General features: G+C 37.7%; 1 protein-coding gene across 1 annotated transcript; it reads right to left on the bottom strand.

Moving 5' to 3' along the window:
- Positions 1 to 4,121: 4,121 nt before the first annotated feature.
- On the bottom strand, positions 4,122 to 15,800 carry LOC139729414 (palmitoyl-protein thioesterase 1-like). The gene is made up of 10 exons (XM_071640342.1): positions 15,675 to 15,800; positions 13,403 to 13,512; positions 12,394 to 12,521; positions 11,301 to 11,371; positions 9,928 to 10,015; positions 8,803 to 8,817; positions 7,076 to 7,166; positions 6,043 to 6,141; positions 4,955 to 5,026; positions 4,122 to 4,265 (listed from the first exon to the last, which is right to left on the bottom strand). Exons 1-10 carry the CDS (start codon positions 15,772 to 15,774, stop codon positions 4,143 to 4,145), a joined length of 897 nt encoding a protein of 298 aa, XP_071496443.1. The 5' UTR covers positions 15,775 to 15,800; the 3' UTR covers positions 4,122 to 4,142.
- Between the last annotated feature and the right edge of the window lie 2,201 nt (positions 15,801 to 18,001).

The raw sequence follows: 18,001 nt of genomic DNA, 5'->3' as shown, positions 1-18,001 counted from the left end.
ACACACCTCGTCACTAGCGATCCCTTCATTCCTTGTGGGACTGCAGACTCATTTTGGTCTTGTGCTATCCCTAAATGTCAATTTGAGTAATATACTGTATTAGCTGCTATTTTCACAAGTGTTTAGTTTTCGCAAATTTCGCAAATAACAGTTGGATCGAAAATGTCTCCATGCACTGTGTTAATAGAGCATTAATGTTAGCGTCGGCATCGATTCGCAAAAACGACATTGCGCAAAAATGTCTTTAACCTCGTTATCTGCGAAAAATATCTGTATGCGAAAATAAGTGTATGCAGTAGCCAGAGACAGTAAAAGTGGGCAATGTATATTCCAGCCCGCACCAGAAAAATAAATAATGAGCAGCATGCTATGCTCTTGGCTCTTTGTCACTAGTCATCCAATATGCTTTAAAAATATTTGTTTAATATTTTATCTGGTACATGACAATTTTGTCCCAGTCTTTGACATGCCATCAATTGTATATGTAATGTAAGTGTAACCTGCCACACAATGTAATGAAACGTATTGGATTCCCTGGAAATATTGAAGAAATGCAAGTTAGACCTTGCACTCATTTTTGGTGAAGCAGTGCAACAGACCTAGTGTACATGGAGGCCTTCATGTTGCAAATTCCTCTTTAGCAACAGCTCGATGGTGATTATCCTTCCAGAATACAGTGTATCATACCTCTGCACTAAGTAGTGAAAGATTGGTAGTGCGGGTAAAGTAATAATGCTCACTACAGTTATCCTTCCTCTTTTTCCTGTTCAGTACAGTCCACCTTTCGTGTATTGTCGTACTGTTCGCAGGCATGGTGTGGACGTATTTATGTACAGTGCAGGTTAAAATGACTACATTTTCTACAGTGGAGCTAAAAACACCCCATTCCCATCTAGCGGGAGTTGAATATCCTGCACCACTTGCTTAAACTGGGCTTATGTGATACAGTTGAAGGTATCTTTGGGCAAAGCATTCCACAGTCTGGTTGTGTCTGGGAAGATTATCATAGAAATTATTATGTACATTATGTATGTACAGTACAGTCAACCTCGCCTAAAGTTGATCTATTTGGACTGTAGAAATAGCTTCGACTTAGAGAAAATTCGACTTACGAGGGGTTAAAAGCAATAGAATATAAAGGGAAGATGACTTGAAAAGAACTTCAACTTAGGCGATTATTCGACTTATGCAAGCATGACTGTATTTTGCTCAGATACAGAGGAAATCCTCTTGGGTCAGCCGTCAGCTACTCCTAACATGCCAAGTAGTTCTCCATCCTTTTCTCATCAATTTTCTAAGATCTACTCAACCCAATGAAAGTTTGCATTATTCTCCCCCTCCCCCATCCCCTCATGCAGAGCACAGATAAAAATCCAGTTCCAGTAAAGAAGTGGTCCTCATAGTAGGCTTGACTGTTTATGTACATGCACAGTGTATTTCTCTTGCCTCGGGGAACTTTGAGAAAATATCTGTATGGTGGTTGAAGAATATTGTGTTTCTTCATGTCTGCCCATTTTATTGAGCATCTTCAGTCCACAAATCCAGTTTGTAAGTGAGTGTCACAATTTTACCTGTCTTGTTCATATGCTTCCCTTGCCTTCTAGCCCCCCCCCCCCCTCCCCTCCAAATTTAAAAGAATCACCTGTGAAGGCCCTTTTGGTCATGTGGTATGTTCTGAAATCATGAATAAACTCTCATGACTGCATGGACAACCAGAATGCTTGAATTGATTCATTTATTACAAAGACTTGGTAGAAAGTTGTATACAGTGTACATACATCATTAAAAAGTTGCAAGGAGTTACTTTTCATCTAACAAAAATATCATCTGAGAAAACGGTATACAGTGTAGTTATGAACAACCAGTTGCACTTTTACGCTGCAACTTTGCTGCATTTCTAGACGCCTCTGTGACGTAGCTTTGAAAAGACATATCTGATAGAAATATACTAGCATGTATAACAATGTGGCACAAAACAGTAATAACATTTCACACTCATTATTGTTCTATTGTCTGTTCAACATGTACAGCCTACCTTTCTTCGGTTACATAATATACACACAAACAGCCATACATAGATGTTAAATCTCAATTTCAATTGCATGTACAATACAAACTTTGTTGCAGTATCTACATTATATTATAAACACAAGACATTCCTTTGCGCATTCTACACAAGTTGCTAGTTTACATGTGTATGTGTGTGTTTGTGTGTGTGTGTGTGTGTGTGTGTGTGTGTGCATACTAAAGAAGAATGGGCATACATTACAATTCGATTAATCCCTTTTGCTGGTCTCTTAATTATAATTAGTCCATTTTTGTTCTTTCTTAAACTTTGGATATCTCTAAGCAAAATTTAATACACATTGTACAGTGTATTCAAAAACACCTAAAGACACACTCGAATAGAAACTTCACCTCTCCAAAACCAATCCAGTATAAAATCCACTTTTAACTGGCAACAACCCATACATCACCAGATTTCCATCATACATGTACATACCAACCTCCCTGAAACTTGAGGCTATTTTCCACTGATCTCCTGACTTTGGTTTTCATTGCACATTTCCAATTCTTTGACTAGATATCAACAAGCAATAATCTCACACTGCACATCTTCAAATAAATGTCACCATAGCAAACAGGAAAGAGTAGCATCACGGGTTAAAAAAATAGCCAAGAATATCAATATCTACCACACAAACACTGAAGATCCTGCATATGCAGTTGATTGCGTAAAGAACTAGAGATTACATGGTATTCCCCTTGCACATTTCTTGTCTTCTTGTGCTTCATTTTGTCACTGTTAACTGATATGATCCATCTGGTGCCACTAATGTTACGGGTCAAACCAATTTCTCACTTCCCTGAAATAAAATGTCTATGCACCGAACAAGAGGAAAAGTGTTGTAATGCTGGGAGGAATGCACACCAGGGTGTTAGCTTGAATCTGAATCGCCATTCCCACCATTAGCGCCGGGGGATGATCTACCCTGACATATTTCTAGTTTAGCATGACCTCAACCAGTATGAATCTACCCATCCCAACAAGCAGTTTGCCTTGACACGTACTACAACATGCATCACATCAAGCAAAGCTGGAACTGGGGGAAAAAAAAAACAATAGCAAAAAAAAAAAATAATAAGAAAAAAAATAAATTGCTGAGGGGATCTGAATTGTGCTAGTACATTGTATTTCTAAGCAATGCATAGTGATCCCTTTTTAACCCTCGTTAACCTCTTTTGTGCCAGGGACTTTTGACTGTGTGTACAACACTATGCACTATGGAGTTTTCTGTGTCACCTGGCACTCAAAGGATTAACAAAGACTAATCCTTTTGCCATGGCATGTTTGTCTGTGATACCATATGTGACCCTGCACCACAAAACAAACAAAAAGTCGCCAGACATGGATTTTTAGTTAGGGGCAGATTCTAAAAGAGCAGATTCTAAGCTTTTAATTGATGTATAACTCAATTCAAATGGACTCTCCTAACTTATCTGAATGTTGGAAAGAAAGCACACACTCTAGAAAAGTGTGAACTGAGAAAAGAGGCTCTGAAGTAAAGAGTCTATTCAAGCGCTTAATCTTGTCCAAGCCACGTTAGCTGTGCCATGAAAGGGACAAAAAACAGGTTGTTAACCACCGGAGCGATATCAATGAAGGGATTATCAGATTAAGCTTAAATTAGGCATGCTTTATCAACACAGTTTGTCCATGGATAATGCCAACTTTCAAAGCAGTAGCATTATTCTTTCAAAAGTTATTAGAGTTGAAAGTGAAGGGTGTGTACAAGATTGTTAGGAAATGAAAAGTGGACTCTATTAGAAACATCTATTAAATCACACTGCTCTAAAATAAAGTGTTTGAGAAAAACTGCTAAAAACACAGTTTCCTCTTTGTTTTATGATCCAAAACTTTAACATAATGTAGAAGAAGACTTGCTCTTTCAGAAAATACAAGTTGTATGAAAAACTCAAGATTGGCTAGGTTGACCCATTTCACCTATTTTCAGTCCAAATTCACTGCGTGTGACTTTTTGTTCGTTTTGTGATGCACGGTCACATATAGTTCTGACGAAGTGTGACAACCCCTCGCCCCCCCCCCCCTTCTCCCACAATCATCCAAGAGAATGCCCTCATTACTTCATGTAAGGAATGAGGTTTTTGATGAACCATGTGTCAGTAAACTGGAGGTGATCACCAGGGGCTGTGAGAAAGACTAGCTTCTTGTCCTTGTCCATCTGCTTTAGGCCAAGTTTGTCCTACAGTGAGTATAAAAAACAAAAACAAAAACAAAGACACAAATAAAAGTATGAAGAAAGATTACGGTCTAGGGCAATTACCCTGGACCCTTCCCCTGGCCCTAATCCTAATCCTGAACCTAATCCTATTCCTAACCCAAACTCCTAGCCCTAAACCTAATCCTAACCCTAATTTTTACTCTTAACCTTACCACTAACCAGTATTTAGGGTAATTGCCTGAATACAAAAGATGATCTATTGTATTGGCATGCAATGTGTGCCTTGCAATTTTTAAATACCTTTTCCATCGACAAAGGTAAGCTCCAAAGCTTGTTCTTCTTGTTGACTTTGAAAAAAAAGGATAGAATCAAACAAAAGGGAAGACAACCATTTCATAAAATCTGGGCACTGCATAAAAATTCAGGGAATCACATTTTTATTTCTGTTCTCATAAAACCAGGATGATATCACAATTACAAACAATAAATATGCAAATAAGATGTGATGATGTTATCCCTTCACATGTTCTTATCAGCCTACACGCAAAGTATTTGCCAAATTTCTTCTTTTATTTTGAATGAACTAAGAAAAATCAAATTGTGGCCTTCTAATCTTTTATAATTGTGTGAGGCAGCAGGCACAGAGGAAAGCAAAAAAGGAGAAAAAAAGGTCAAAAATAAGAGTGATGGCGTGCAGTTAGAGAACTTACCTCTATGTAGAGTGGGCTTTCTCGTAGTGTGTACAGCTTGGAGGTTGTGCCATTCTGGTAGAAGCCAAACCACTGATGAACAGAATATGAGAAATGATCATATGTTCAGTATCAAGCAGACTTCTGGCTAACTGCAAAACAGCAGCAAAATCAAATACATGTGTATCATAGATAGAGATTTAAACAAAATAATGCCTCCGGCACCACTTCGTGGCGGAGGCATAAAAAAAAAAAAGATGCTACTGAGACTTGGCTTTTCATAATTTTTTCAAATGGTACACAAATATAAAAGAACATACTTAAGAAAATGCATTCATCTCAAGAATGTTGCCCAAATATCGATGTCCCCCCCAAAAAAAAATTACAACTGTAACCTCCACAACAATAACTTTAAAAATAGTGAATCAATCCAAATAGTCCTTCAATTTCAGGGTATGAAACAATAACTCATTGCCCACATCTTACAGAAAACCCCATTTGATTTGCTTCAGTGGTCAAAGAGAAATGAAGAATTTTGTAGAGAATGTCGGGAATCTCTTCCCTCCGAGTTCTGTCTATAAGCAGTTCAAAGAGCATCCAAGTGCTAAACTTGGAAGAATCACACTCAATCCACATTTCTCTGTGACTACTTAACCAAATAAAATGGGGTTTTCTGCTAAAAAATAGAGCTAACATGTTATATCTTAAAACCCTGAAGTAGCTTTTAATTGGTTTTGGGTGTTATCAATGCAAAAATCTGATTGTAATTTTTTTTGGGGACATACTGTACAAAGCATCTATGCAGCAAAAGCTTTGACTTGTGCACATTTTGTACATTTCAACTGATTGGTGGTACTTGAGCTCAAAAGATGAGCCGGCAATGGTAGCAAAGGTACCAAGGGTACCAAGGATCAGGGGTGGATCCAGGAATTCTGTAAAAGGGGGGGGGGGGGGGGGGGGGGGGGGGCGCAACTAATATTTCTTGTGCCACTTGCGGGTTTCATTTCAGTTTTTTCTCTTTATTTCTTCTGTTTTTAACAATGATTAAAGGGGGGGGGTGGCATGCGCCTCTTGCGCCCCCTCTGGATCCACCACTGAAGGATACCAACCTCTGATTCCTTGGGTTGAACCATGGTGTCCTCGCCAAACATGACCATCACAAACTTGTTCAGCTTCATCAGGTTCTGCTTGTAAGTCTGGTTCACAAACTAAGGAAACGACCAAGAGCAGAGATGCCAACTGTTACTGTTTTTGCTGCACTTTATACTGTTTGATGTTGTTGTTAGTATTCTGTTGTTGTTGTTTTGCTGTCTGTTTTTGTTGTTTTTAGTCAAAATACTGCAGGTTTCATGGAAAATATTGTTTTCCCTAAATCCTATCACTACACATGTCCAATGCAGGAGAAAAAATATACTATTTTTCTGCCAAAAAAAAAATGTATTTCCCCCCCCCCCCCTCAGAATACTGCAATTCTGTTAATGAAGTTGGCATCCTTTCAATGCTGTGAATTGATCAAAACAGACGTGTAATAGATGGATGGTGCCAGTAATTCTTTCCTACACAACCCATATAAGTTGTAAATGGAAAACTGGTTTATTTTTCGGTGTGGTTGTTCATATCTAAGTTTTTTCCAGTACACCTGTATGTGAATTTCTGGGACTGAGAGTGATAAAGTACAAACAAAAACACATAAAAAGTACATTGTATGTGATGACAATTAGGTTTCCACATGGAATGTCCTTTACACATACTCGGTACAATGTATTGTGTACAAGCTCCTAATTAAGATAAATCTGTGTTGACATGCCATATAAATAAAGGCTGTTCTGTGTACTCAAGTATTTTTTAACTGAACAAAGGTTATATGTTCTAGTGGCCACTTGCTTTGTGATATCAGGTAATTAAGTTTTGCTTTTTAAATATTTGTCATTTTTTGGTGGTGCTAAACAGCTGATACAGAAACTGAGGTGTCTGTTGGTACATGTTCAATGCAAATTTTACATTCTCCTGTTCAAAAAGAAACCTTCACTCCACAACTGATTAATAATAACAGTGTTTTTACAGAAAACAGAATGAGTCCTTTTCACTGAAGAATACACCAATAGCAAAACTGGAAAAAAATTCAGTGAGTCCTATACTCACATTCTCTTGATTAAGTGGTGCCAGAAATTTGCTGACTTTGCGATACTCGTCCAATGCGAAGGGATCTTGCCAGTACTCAGCCTGTACTAGGCTGCAAAAGGGAAGAAGAAGAAGTTTCCTTTGATGTAGTCTGTAAGTTCAGTTATAGCAGTGGTGAACCAAGCAGTATCAGGAGATTGCACTTGCAGGAACAGTAGTAGCAGAAGTGAAGTAGCAGAGACTCCAACTCTCCCGTTTTCGTCGGGAGATCTCCCGCCGAAAACCCATTTTTGCAAAATCTCCCGTTCTCCCGTTTGAGATTTAATTTCTCCCGCCCTGGCTCTTTGTCTCCCGTTGGAAAGGATTTCTTGCATATTTCTATCGTATGTTGAAAAAATAAGCCTTAGATAGCACCAGAGAGCATCTAGAACCCTAGGAATTTCGCGCTTCGCACACATCAACTTTGAGTCTCCCGTTTGCTTGGGGTTTCAGTCGGGAGAATCTCCAGATCAGAAGGTACTTTGGGTTGGAGTCTCTGAAGTAGTGGTAGAAGAAGTACTAGCAGATATGTAGTACTTAGTAAAAGTAGTAGTAGTAGTAGTAGTAGTAGTAGTAGTAGTAGTAGTAGTAGTAGTAGTAGTAGTAGTAGTAGTAGTACATGTAGTAGCAGTAGTAGTAGTAGTAGTAGAAGAAGAAGATATGTACAGTGTGCCCGTATTGGTTGTAGTAGTACATATGGTAGAAGATATGTACAGCGTGCGCGTAGTAGTAGTAGCAGAAGATACGTGTAGTGGTAAAGGTGTTGTAGTAGTAGATAGTAGTGGTAGTAGTAGTAGTGATAGTAGATACAATGTATGTAGTAGTAGCAGTAGTAGTAGTAGTAGTAGTGGTAGTAGTAGTAGTGGAGGTAGTAGTACAGTGTAGATATATGTAAAAGTAGTTAGGAGTAGTAGTAGATATGTAGATATGTTGTAGTACAAGTAGTAGTAGATATGTAGATATGTTGTAGTACAAGTAGTAGTAGTAATAGTATTGATATAACCTGTAGTAGTAGTAGTAGTAGCAGTAATAGATTTGTAGTTAGTAGTAGTAATTAAATGTTTATACAAGGTGTAATAATGACATTCCTATTTCCATGGAATTCTTAGGTCAGTAATGATGGAGCTTCATCAAGGGATTTCACAGAAGAAAATGTATTGAAACACAAGAAATTCATAATTATTGCCAAGATGTTTTTTTTTGCTCATTCCATCAAAAGTAACCAGTTCAGTAGCTAACCATACACAGGAAATATTAACAGGTGTGGAGGTTATGAGATTCTGTGTGAACTCCACAAATCGTTGGTGGGGTGACAAAACCTCGTATCTCAAAAATGTCAAATGTTCAGGAGAGCTAAAAAACATGGCTGCCATAACATGTAAGTCAATGGAAACAGCCAACTTTTATTTATCATTTGTGACCTTATTTTTGCAGATGGGCTTATAAGGATTGGGAATTACATAGTAATGGTTCCTAGCTTCAATATAATGAAGAAAACTCATTTTCACCAAATATTGAGATACGAGGTTTTGTCACCCCACCAACGAAATCATCTTCATCAATGTATGAATGAAGTTCTCAAAGACCAAAAAGTTTACACCAGTATTGTGCTACAAACATTAACGATTACTATACACGTATACTTCAAACGATACAAGTCACAAAGAAAATACCAATAAAAACATTGTTGAAAAGGTGTTGATACTTACTGATCCTGGACAAATCTTTTTTGGCGACAGATTGACATCATAGTCCAGGCATGCAAGACAGAAAGTGGAAAATGCAATACAACTATTTACAAGCTTTCTAAAATCATCAGTACCGTAATGCAAAAGTAATTGTGTTCCCAACCCATGAATCATCAACATCTTAATTACTGGAACTCTACTCATGTACCAACATTCCATCTGCAGCTAAGGTAAAGCTCTGCACAAATGTTGCAATTCAGAACAAGCCAGAGGCAAGCCATTTTGCCATATTCATGAGTGCATTTGAACTGACAACTCTTAAAAAAACCGACTAATTGGCAAACAAAAAAGGAAAAATGGGCAAGTTATGTATCTTAATAAGGGAGAGAAAATTGTGTGTATTTACATATCTCAATTGAGAAAATACTGGTAAGGGTGGTAAGGTGCCACAAATGCCATAGATTATGGGAACCTTCACGCCCTTTTACTATGTGTATCTAAGCAAACAATACTCATACGAGTCACAGGCATTTGATTCATTCAGAGACTAGAGCATTCAATGAAGTCTCAAGGCACTGCTGCACTGCTGCTTTTTCAAGTACGGGATGTCAAATATGTGGCCTCTGTGGGAATTTACACCAACTACAAGATACCCTGTGTGTGGACTGACATGGGTTGTCTATCTAAAAAATAAAACAATCAACAAACAGCCTACAAATTGAGAGTCTTAAAGGTCCTATTTACTAATGGGAGCAGTGATTTAAAAGATGAACTTCAGATGCATACGTATAGGTCAGTTGTATCACAAAACATCCTACCATATGAAATTGTTGCAATAGAGCCTAAAATATAGGGAGATATCACTATTTTTCTCATTAAACCATATTGACGGTTTAGTCTGGAAATATTCTTATTATAACTATTGTTCACATTTTGTACATTTAACAAAACTTAACATCCATTATACTGGCTCAAATTCTTTACATGATTGGTTGTTTCTATATCTAACTCACATTGTAGAACTATTTTGAGGCACTAATGCCGGGTTTTTGTTTCAACTGCAAATGGTAAATTATGCCTTGTAAATGCCTTCAAATGGTAAATTATGCCAAGTCTACAAATTTGGGCCTTTCTCCTAATACTCACTCAGTGTATGCACCAAGGTTAAGCAGCTCCCTGGCATAGTTACAGAGAGCACTGCTGTCACCTGGACATCTGGGGAACCCATATACGCCTGAGAGATGGGAAACAAAGAAAGAATACTTTGAAGGTTAACCAGATGCCAATGTGTAAATGACTCAACACAGTCGTTTAATGCTGGGTTCCCACTGTTGTGCAACCTACTATGCATGACACAACTGGCCATTGGCATGTAGTTGATTGCAAAAAAATTGTGGAGATCATATCTGATCTTGAGGTCAGTTGTAGCAATCGCAATGATCGTAGAAAAGTTTTAGACGTTTCTAAAACTGTATGCGATCAATGAGATTGGCATGACTGACCTCAAGATCTAATAAGATCATATTTTTATACTCCACAATTCATACAACAATTTCAATCGTGGCACAAATTGTGATGGACATGAATAAACATTCCATGATTAACCTCAAACGGCCAATCATGGCGTGCATAGCAGATCGCAAGTCTTTGAGAACCTGGCATAACAGGAGATCGCTTGTTTAAGGGATCGCATAGTTTCAGTTGAGACCTAACTTCAGGTTTCTAACATTTTTTTGGAGATAATGAAAAACCTTTTATGAAATATGAAAGAGCATGAAATTCCAAGAGAGATTCAATGTTTAATTGGTGAAAATTGGTTTTGAAATGGCTGAGATATCCAAACCAAAGCAATCCTAATAAAAGGTGGGACCCACCTCTTCTTCGGATCGCTTTGTTTTATTTTGTTTCTAGATATCTCAGCCATTCCAAAACCAACTTCCATCAAACAAACTTTAAAGTCCTCTAGAATGGTATGTTCTGTACTATTTCATGAGTGCTTTCTTTGCATCTCACAAAAAGTTACAAGCACATTCTTCGTCTCCACCAATACTATACCATCCCTTTAACATCTTCTCATTAACAAAACAATATTCAATTGTTTTTTTTTCCCATTAGAAAGCATCTTGAAAAATGGTCCCAGACCATATGATAAATTTAGAATTTTATAATCAACAGAATAATTTTTTTCTTCTCATTAACAAAGAATTCTTGGATTTTTTTTTTTCCCCCATGAGAAAGCATCTTGACAAATGGTCCCAAACCATACAATAAATTTAGAATTTTATAATCAATGAATTATTTCTTTTTTTCCAGCCAATAATCAGCCATGTCCATAGGACATGAATACAGTACAAAAAGAGGGCAAGACACCTCATACACATCCGCAGACATCCAACCACAAATGCAAGCTTGACGCATATGTGCACTTAATTCACGATTGTTTTAGTGTACATACTAAATGTAAACTTCTACAGTCACATATTACTGGTTTAAATGCTGGATATCAAGGGGCTTCTTACCTTGGTGTTGTCCACCTGCCGAGATCAGGTTATGCATGGGAGGATTAGGACATATCTGAGCAACACCGCGTCTGGAAAGAGAACCGAAAAAAAAAGAAATAGATCTCATGATAGATAGATAAAAACATTCCAGATAGATAGATAAATAGATAGAAAGAAATAGAAAGATAGATAGAGAGATATACATAGATAGATAGATAGATACATACAGCTGTAGATACATACATACATACATACATACATATACATACATACATACATACATGTAGATAAATAGTAGAGGCTCTGGGCTGGACCTTCAAGGAAATTTCAGACTTGAAAGTTTGGTAAGTTATACTTATGTATAAGTAAGTTATACTTCTGTATGATCATTGTATGTGCCGGTTGTATACAGGATTAAAAACCTCACATTAAGCAGCCACCTGACATGTCCAAACTAGGCGGTAGATTGTCTTCCAGGGTAATTTTTCACCAAGTACTGCAGCCAAAGACTCAGAGACAGCACCACCTGGTACCTTACTTCATATTAGTTGCTACTCTTTCTGCAAAAAATTGTGCGTCTAACATAACATCCCATGCTTGTAAGCACCAATTAACTAGAGTAAAGGAAGCGAAAAACCAAATCTCTTTTTCTTCTCCTTCTCCTTCTTTCTTTTTCAACAGCTTTTCTGAAATGAGACAACTAGTACCGTCATATGGCCGTATGGGAGGTGCACAGAAAAAGGAGGAATAATTGTGATTTCCATATCGGGCCCTGTTGCATAAAACCCTTACCGCTGGAATTCTTTCTAGCGGTAAGTCTTCAAATTAGCGGTAAATTTTATAATCCTTGATGCTGATTGGCTGTGACGCCTAATTTTGACGGTAGTTACCATTGAAATTAAACGGTTAAGTTTTATGCAACGGGCCCCAGGTAATTTATGAACAATTTCAAATTGGCTCCCAACATGTCTATAGTGGCTGTCTGTTGTGTTTTTCTTGAGTGTTTGCAATTGTTATTTATACAACTGTAAGTGTTGGTTTGGTTGTACCACATACAGTCTATGGTTGCTCACAGTGTGAAGCCTCACTTTCTACTCTTATGAAGACTTACAGAAACTGGCCTCCTTGTGAGAAACCAATGGCATTGTATCCATTCTTCAGCTTGGGATCTTTAGCGATAATGTCACAGGCCATCTTGACTTGAGTGAAACCTTCCATCAAGAATCCGTTTGCCATGTCCTATGAATAAGCAGGATTCCACATTAAAGAAACTCAACATTACTGCAAAAGTGGAAAATTTCGCAAGAACAATTTTTTGCGCTCAGTCAGGTAAGATTAACTTTGCAATTTTTTTTTTTTTTAATTGAGTGGAAGCATAATATACACATAAAATTGTATTGCATACAACAAACAAAAATGTTCTCCATTTGTTTTATTTTGGCACTTATTGTACAACTGTATGTCACATTGAATGCGCTAACATTTCCACTTAAACAGTACACTGTTGGGAAAACTCCATGGAATTCAATCAAAACCACACTGTCACACTCTGAGAGAATTTCATTATTCAGTTCTCCTTTTTATATATCATTCTGACAGGAACATTGCAAAGTGGTGCTCCATTGGCCAATACTTTTAACCTTAAATTGAAGTACAGCTGCTTTCATGAGAAAAATTCTATTAAGATACATAATATATACATGCAACACTTTCGTACTTTTCATTATCATTATTTGAAAATAGTAAAATCTTAACCATAGTAAACAAACCCTGAATCCAGCAATGTGAAAAGATACGGTCCGACAAATGGTGATTTCTACATGTTGAGAGTTAAAGAATCTACTCCAACTGGTTGGCTTACATCGACGATGTTATCACCAATGTGTTGAGAGTTAAAGAATCAACTCCCACTGGTTAGCTTACATCAACAATGTTATCACCAATGTGTTGAGTGTTAAAGAATCTACAGTTGTACTTCCATTGGTTGGCTTACATCGACGATGTTATCACAAATGTGTTGAGTGTTAAAGAATCAACTCCCACTGGATGGCTTTATACATTGACTATGTTATCACCAATGTGTTGAGTGTTAAAGAATCTACTCCCACTGGTTGGCTTACATCGACAATGTTATCCCCAATCTCCAGAGAGAGGACGTAGATACCAGGGATCTGTTTCTCCACCAGACTTTTGATGCTCCCCATGCTAAGGGGATTGCAGCAACTGTCACCTGCAGATTGGCAAAAGAGAGTCATGATTTTTCTTGCATGATAATATACAAATGGTGTAGTAAATGGTCTCGAGTGAGATGGTACAAAATTTCGCACTCGGTTAAAGATAGATGTGCTCTATTCAACAAGCCAAATTAACCTTGTGCAAAATCTTGACCATTGCACTCGTGACCATTTGCTACATAAAAGCACCTGCACCAAGGTTCGACCTCCCATGCCAAAATTCAACCATGTGCATCTATTCTAGGTTTGTACATAATAGCTGGCGGTAAAATTTTGGATGGGTAGATACGGTAGAATTATGCGTAGCTTGCTATGCATTTGTACAATGCACATTTACTGCCATGAGAAATTAGAATCTGCACATAAAAATGTACACTGAAGTGACAATAGGATTCATTTCACATGAAGAACATTAATAGCAAGCTCAGCTGTCATTCTCATTGGGTTTAGAATGAAGTTTCACAAACATTCAAAAATCAAAGCAAAATTCGAACTCAGTACTCAAGTTTTATTATTAGGTTTTTTTGTGTGTATTTTCATTATTATACTCCCGCATACTCAGAGTATAAGAGGGTATATAGGAATCTGTGTGTGGTTGGTCAGCGGTTCATCAAAAAGTTTGCATTGCAAACGTTTTCTACATCTTTGAATTCATTTTGATGAAATTTGGGGTATATGGTGATATTGAGTGATTATTTCCATAAATTTGAAGTAATTGAATTTAAATTTGGTGTATATGATGAAAGTGAGGTGCACATGTGTTAGATACGTTTCCTTGTGTGTGTTTGCTGGAGAAAGTATTGCCGTAGTAATATCATTTTTTTCTAAATTTTGTGGAGTGAATTATTTCCACACCATTTAAGTAATGTTATTTTAAATTTGGAATGTGTAATGATTTATAGGTGTAGTTATGTAAGACACACTTTGTGTTATTTTGATAAGGCACTGCCATGGTAATGTATACATTTTTTGGAGTGAATTATATAACATATATTGGGATATGCACAATGTAGGTAATATATTGTTCGGTGTATAATGATGATGCAGGAAGGGATACTCGAATATATTCATGAGTTTAATAATTGTATGAAAGTGATACATATTCATAGTTTTGTACAATTGTAAATGTCGGGTTAATGTACACTATGTTGTTATGGTGCATACGTTTATTGTGTATACATGACTGAGTTTCATTCATATTCTGTGTTATGTCTGCGGTGTACCTGTGATGTATTGAACGTTTATTTTGTTGTGATATCCAATGTACATAGAATTTCCAGAGTGGACAATACAGTAATCACTCACTCACACACTCAATCAATCAATCAATCGCTTACTCAATCAATCAATCAATCAATCAATCAATCAAGCAATCAATCAATCAATCATTTAACTGACATCCTGACACAAAAGAAACTAACTAGGGTTCTAGTCTTTTTTATATTAGGAAAAACTTACACATCTGCATTCTTTCCCTCCTTTTCTTTTCTTCTTCTGTTTCTTCTTCTCCTTTCAATTGCAATTTTGATCTTGCTGAGTGTCCTCGATCAACTAGCTGTTTGTTTATACGTCACATAAAGCCGCAAAGGTCAGCATCGCACATTGCAGTAAATTACGTGTTCTTTTTTAATAAAGTCCACAAGATGATCTAACATTGTAATAAACTGTATTCCCCACTCTAAAGCAATTGCTTACACCTAGGAAAAAGTCTTTGTACTCTTTTTTAACAATGTTTCTGGTTATATGCAAGGTGGATCAACTGAACTGATATCATATCAGTCATATTTGTTAATGTGTGTAGACAAATAATTCCACAAAAAAGAGGGTAAATGTTTAGGGTCTAGATCTATACGGGTTGCGGCAAAAGTTACTCATTAAATTACTGACGTTACTTAATACTTTAGGCCTAGGGTCCTACTAACTGTTAGGGCAGGCTAGATTTAGCTCTAGATCTAGGTCTAAACCTGTTTTCTTCTTCTTCTTCTTCTTCTTCTTCTTTTCCTCCTCCTCCTCTTTCTTCTCTCTTTTCTTTCCTTTTGCTTTCACAATATTGAACGTATGGGACTACACTAGTAAGTAGTAAAATTTGCCTAAGAACATCGTCAGAATCTATACATGAAAACGAGAATTAGATATAACAACCAGTAAAACGACTTACCCATTCCATGCCAGATCACCAAAGGAAGAGTCGTGTTATTTGCACCCTGACAAATTGTCAAGAAGGCTGCGAAGCACACGAGCGCGATTTCGGATTTCATGGTTCTTCGTTTTCTCGTAACACAGGTATTGTAGTGTATTGTTGATAAAGATCTGCTTCTTCGGCTTGTGTGTGTGTGTGTAGAGTTCGGTACTGTACTGTGGTTGAAGTGCACTTGCAGAGTCAGCTGACCTTGATCATGTGACCGGCACGGAAAATCCACTAGTTATAATTATATGGAAACCGCCACCGACGTCCGCTCGTAAACAATCCTTTGGTACTACAGCTTGTGTACTAGTTAAAGTATTCTTCAGGGGCGGATCCAGGAATTCCGTAAAGAGGGGGCGCATTTACGAAAATAAAGGGGAGGCGCACGCACCCCTCCCCCTTTTTTTCTTTTTATTTCTTTTGTTTCAACAAAAAATAAAGGGGGGGGGGGGGGGGCGTGCGCCGGTTGCGGTCCTCCCTGGATCCGCCCCTGTTCTTGTAAATCGTATCAGGACAACCCCCGGCTAATTACTGGTTCAGTTAGAGTGCAAATTAGGGTTAGACTAGAGTTAGGTTTAGCGTTCGGAGTTTGGGTTAGGGTTAGGGTTATGATTAGGTTCAGGATTAGGATTAGGGTTAGGGTTAGTAGAGACTCCAACCCAAAGCACCTTCTGATTTGGAGATTAGATCCCGCCTGAAACCCCTAGCAAACGGGAGACTCCAAGTTGATGTGTGCGAAGCGCCAAGTTTTTAGTTTTCTAGATGCTCTCTGGTGCTATCTAAGGCTTATTTTTTCAACATACAATAGCAATAAGTAAGAAATCCTTTCCAACGGGAGACACAGAGCCAGGGCGGGAGAAATTAAATCTCAAGCGGGAGAACAGGAGATTTTGCAAAAATGGGTTTTCGGCGGGAGATCTCCCGTCGAAAACGGGAGAGTTAGAGTCTCTGGGTTAGGGAAGAGTGCAAGGGTGGGTAATTCATTGCCCTAGTCTTGCCTAGTAAATTTGTTTCTTCACGTAGTGGGCCTAGGGTGATACATTTTATTTTGATCTAAACATGGTCCATGTTTGATATGATTTAGGTAGTAGACCTACCGTACTAATGAAAACATAGGCCTAACTGATTGACTTTTATGGCGATGGAGTGATTTCTTTGCAACTAATAATTGAAAGAATAGGCCTACAACCAAAATTATAAACTTTTTTTTTGTTTTCTTCATAATTATGTTTCGTAGCAGTGTATTATAGAGAGAACTGATCGAGGTTATTTAAAAATCACCACACTGTTCAATTTGAATGCCGTCAGCTGCTCTCTAAAAAAATCGAGGGAAAATATGCACTCTAGAGGGAGTGAATACAAAAAGAGTGAAATTAGAGTGAAATTGCAGTGATTTTTGAGTGAGAATGTTCATTTTCACTCGTTTTTAGAGTGACCTCAGGGATCTCTCCAAAATCTTCGAGTTATCCCTGAGGTCACTCCAAAATGAGTGAAAATAAACTTTTTCACTCAAAATTCACCCCAATTTCACTCCAATTTTACTCTTCAATTTTGTATTCACTCCTTCAAGAGTGAATATTTTCACTCATTTTTTTTTTTTTTTAAATAGAGAGAGAGAGAGTGGGCACTGTCTTGTTGACTGGTCACCTGTTTTGTTGCTCCTCTCAGGATATCTGATGGTCCCATGATGTCGATCCGAGCACATCCAGTCTCTGCGCTGTCTCAGCTGCCGCCCTATCCGACTCAATTGGACTGAAATTAAGTCACCACATGACATATTGTGAGAGCGCTCTAATAGCGCCTTTTTTCCCCCATGCATTTCTTGGAATAACATAAATGTATTAGTATCTTGGCACTGGATCATCTTTATCAGGCTGGCGCAACGGGGGGGGGGGGGGGGGGCGGATCGGCAGTTTATATTTCTTATGCCACTTCTGGGTTTCATCAGCTAACAAGCAAAAACAAACAAACAAAAGAAAAAGCCGCGCAACTTTCTTTCAATCGGCAAAAGCTTAAAGGGATGGTACAGTATTGGTGGAGATGAGAATTGGGATTTTACTTTTTTTGCGAGATACCAAGAAAACACCAATGAACCTACACAGTTACCATTCTAAGAGGAATTCAAAGTTTATTTGATGAAAATCGGGTATGGAATGACTGAAACATTAAAAAACAAAGTAAAATAAAGCGATCGTAATAAAGTGTGGGTCCCACATTTATTAGAATCGCTCTGTATTGGATATCTCAGCCATTTCAAAACCCATTTTCATCAAATAAACGTTGAATTCCTCATGGAATGA

Source organism: Diadema antillarum, unplaced genomic scaffold (assembly GCF_040938485.1).
Source record: "Diadema antillarum isolate AM-2024a unplaced genomic scaffold, OU_Dant_1.0 seq00000239_RagTag, whole genome shotgun sequence".
NCBI classification, from domain to species: domain Eukaryota; kingdom Metazoa; phylum Echinodermata; class Echinoidea; order Diadematoida; family Diadematidae; genus Diadema; species Diadema antillarum.
Note: the sequence above shows the minus strand (reverse complement) of the source record. Positions and strands in the feature narration are given on the sequence as shown.

Coding starts and splice junctions, on each gene's coding strand:
- LOC139729414 (XM_071640342.1), bottom strand. CDS start 15,774: ATGAAATCCGAAATCGCGCTCGTGTGCTTCGCAGCCTTCTTGACAATT. Junction 12,522..13,402: donor TTGGGGATAACATTGTCGAT/GTAAGCCAACCA, acceptor GCTTATTCATAG/GACATGGCAAACGGATTCTT. Junction 4,266..4,954: donor AAAGCCCACTCTACATAGAG/GTAAGTTCTCTA, acceptor TACTCACTGTAG/GACAAACTTGGCCTAAAGCA.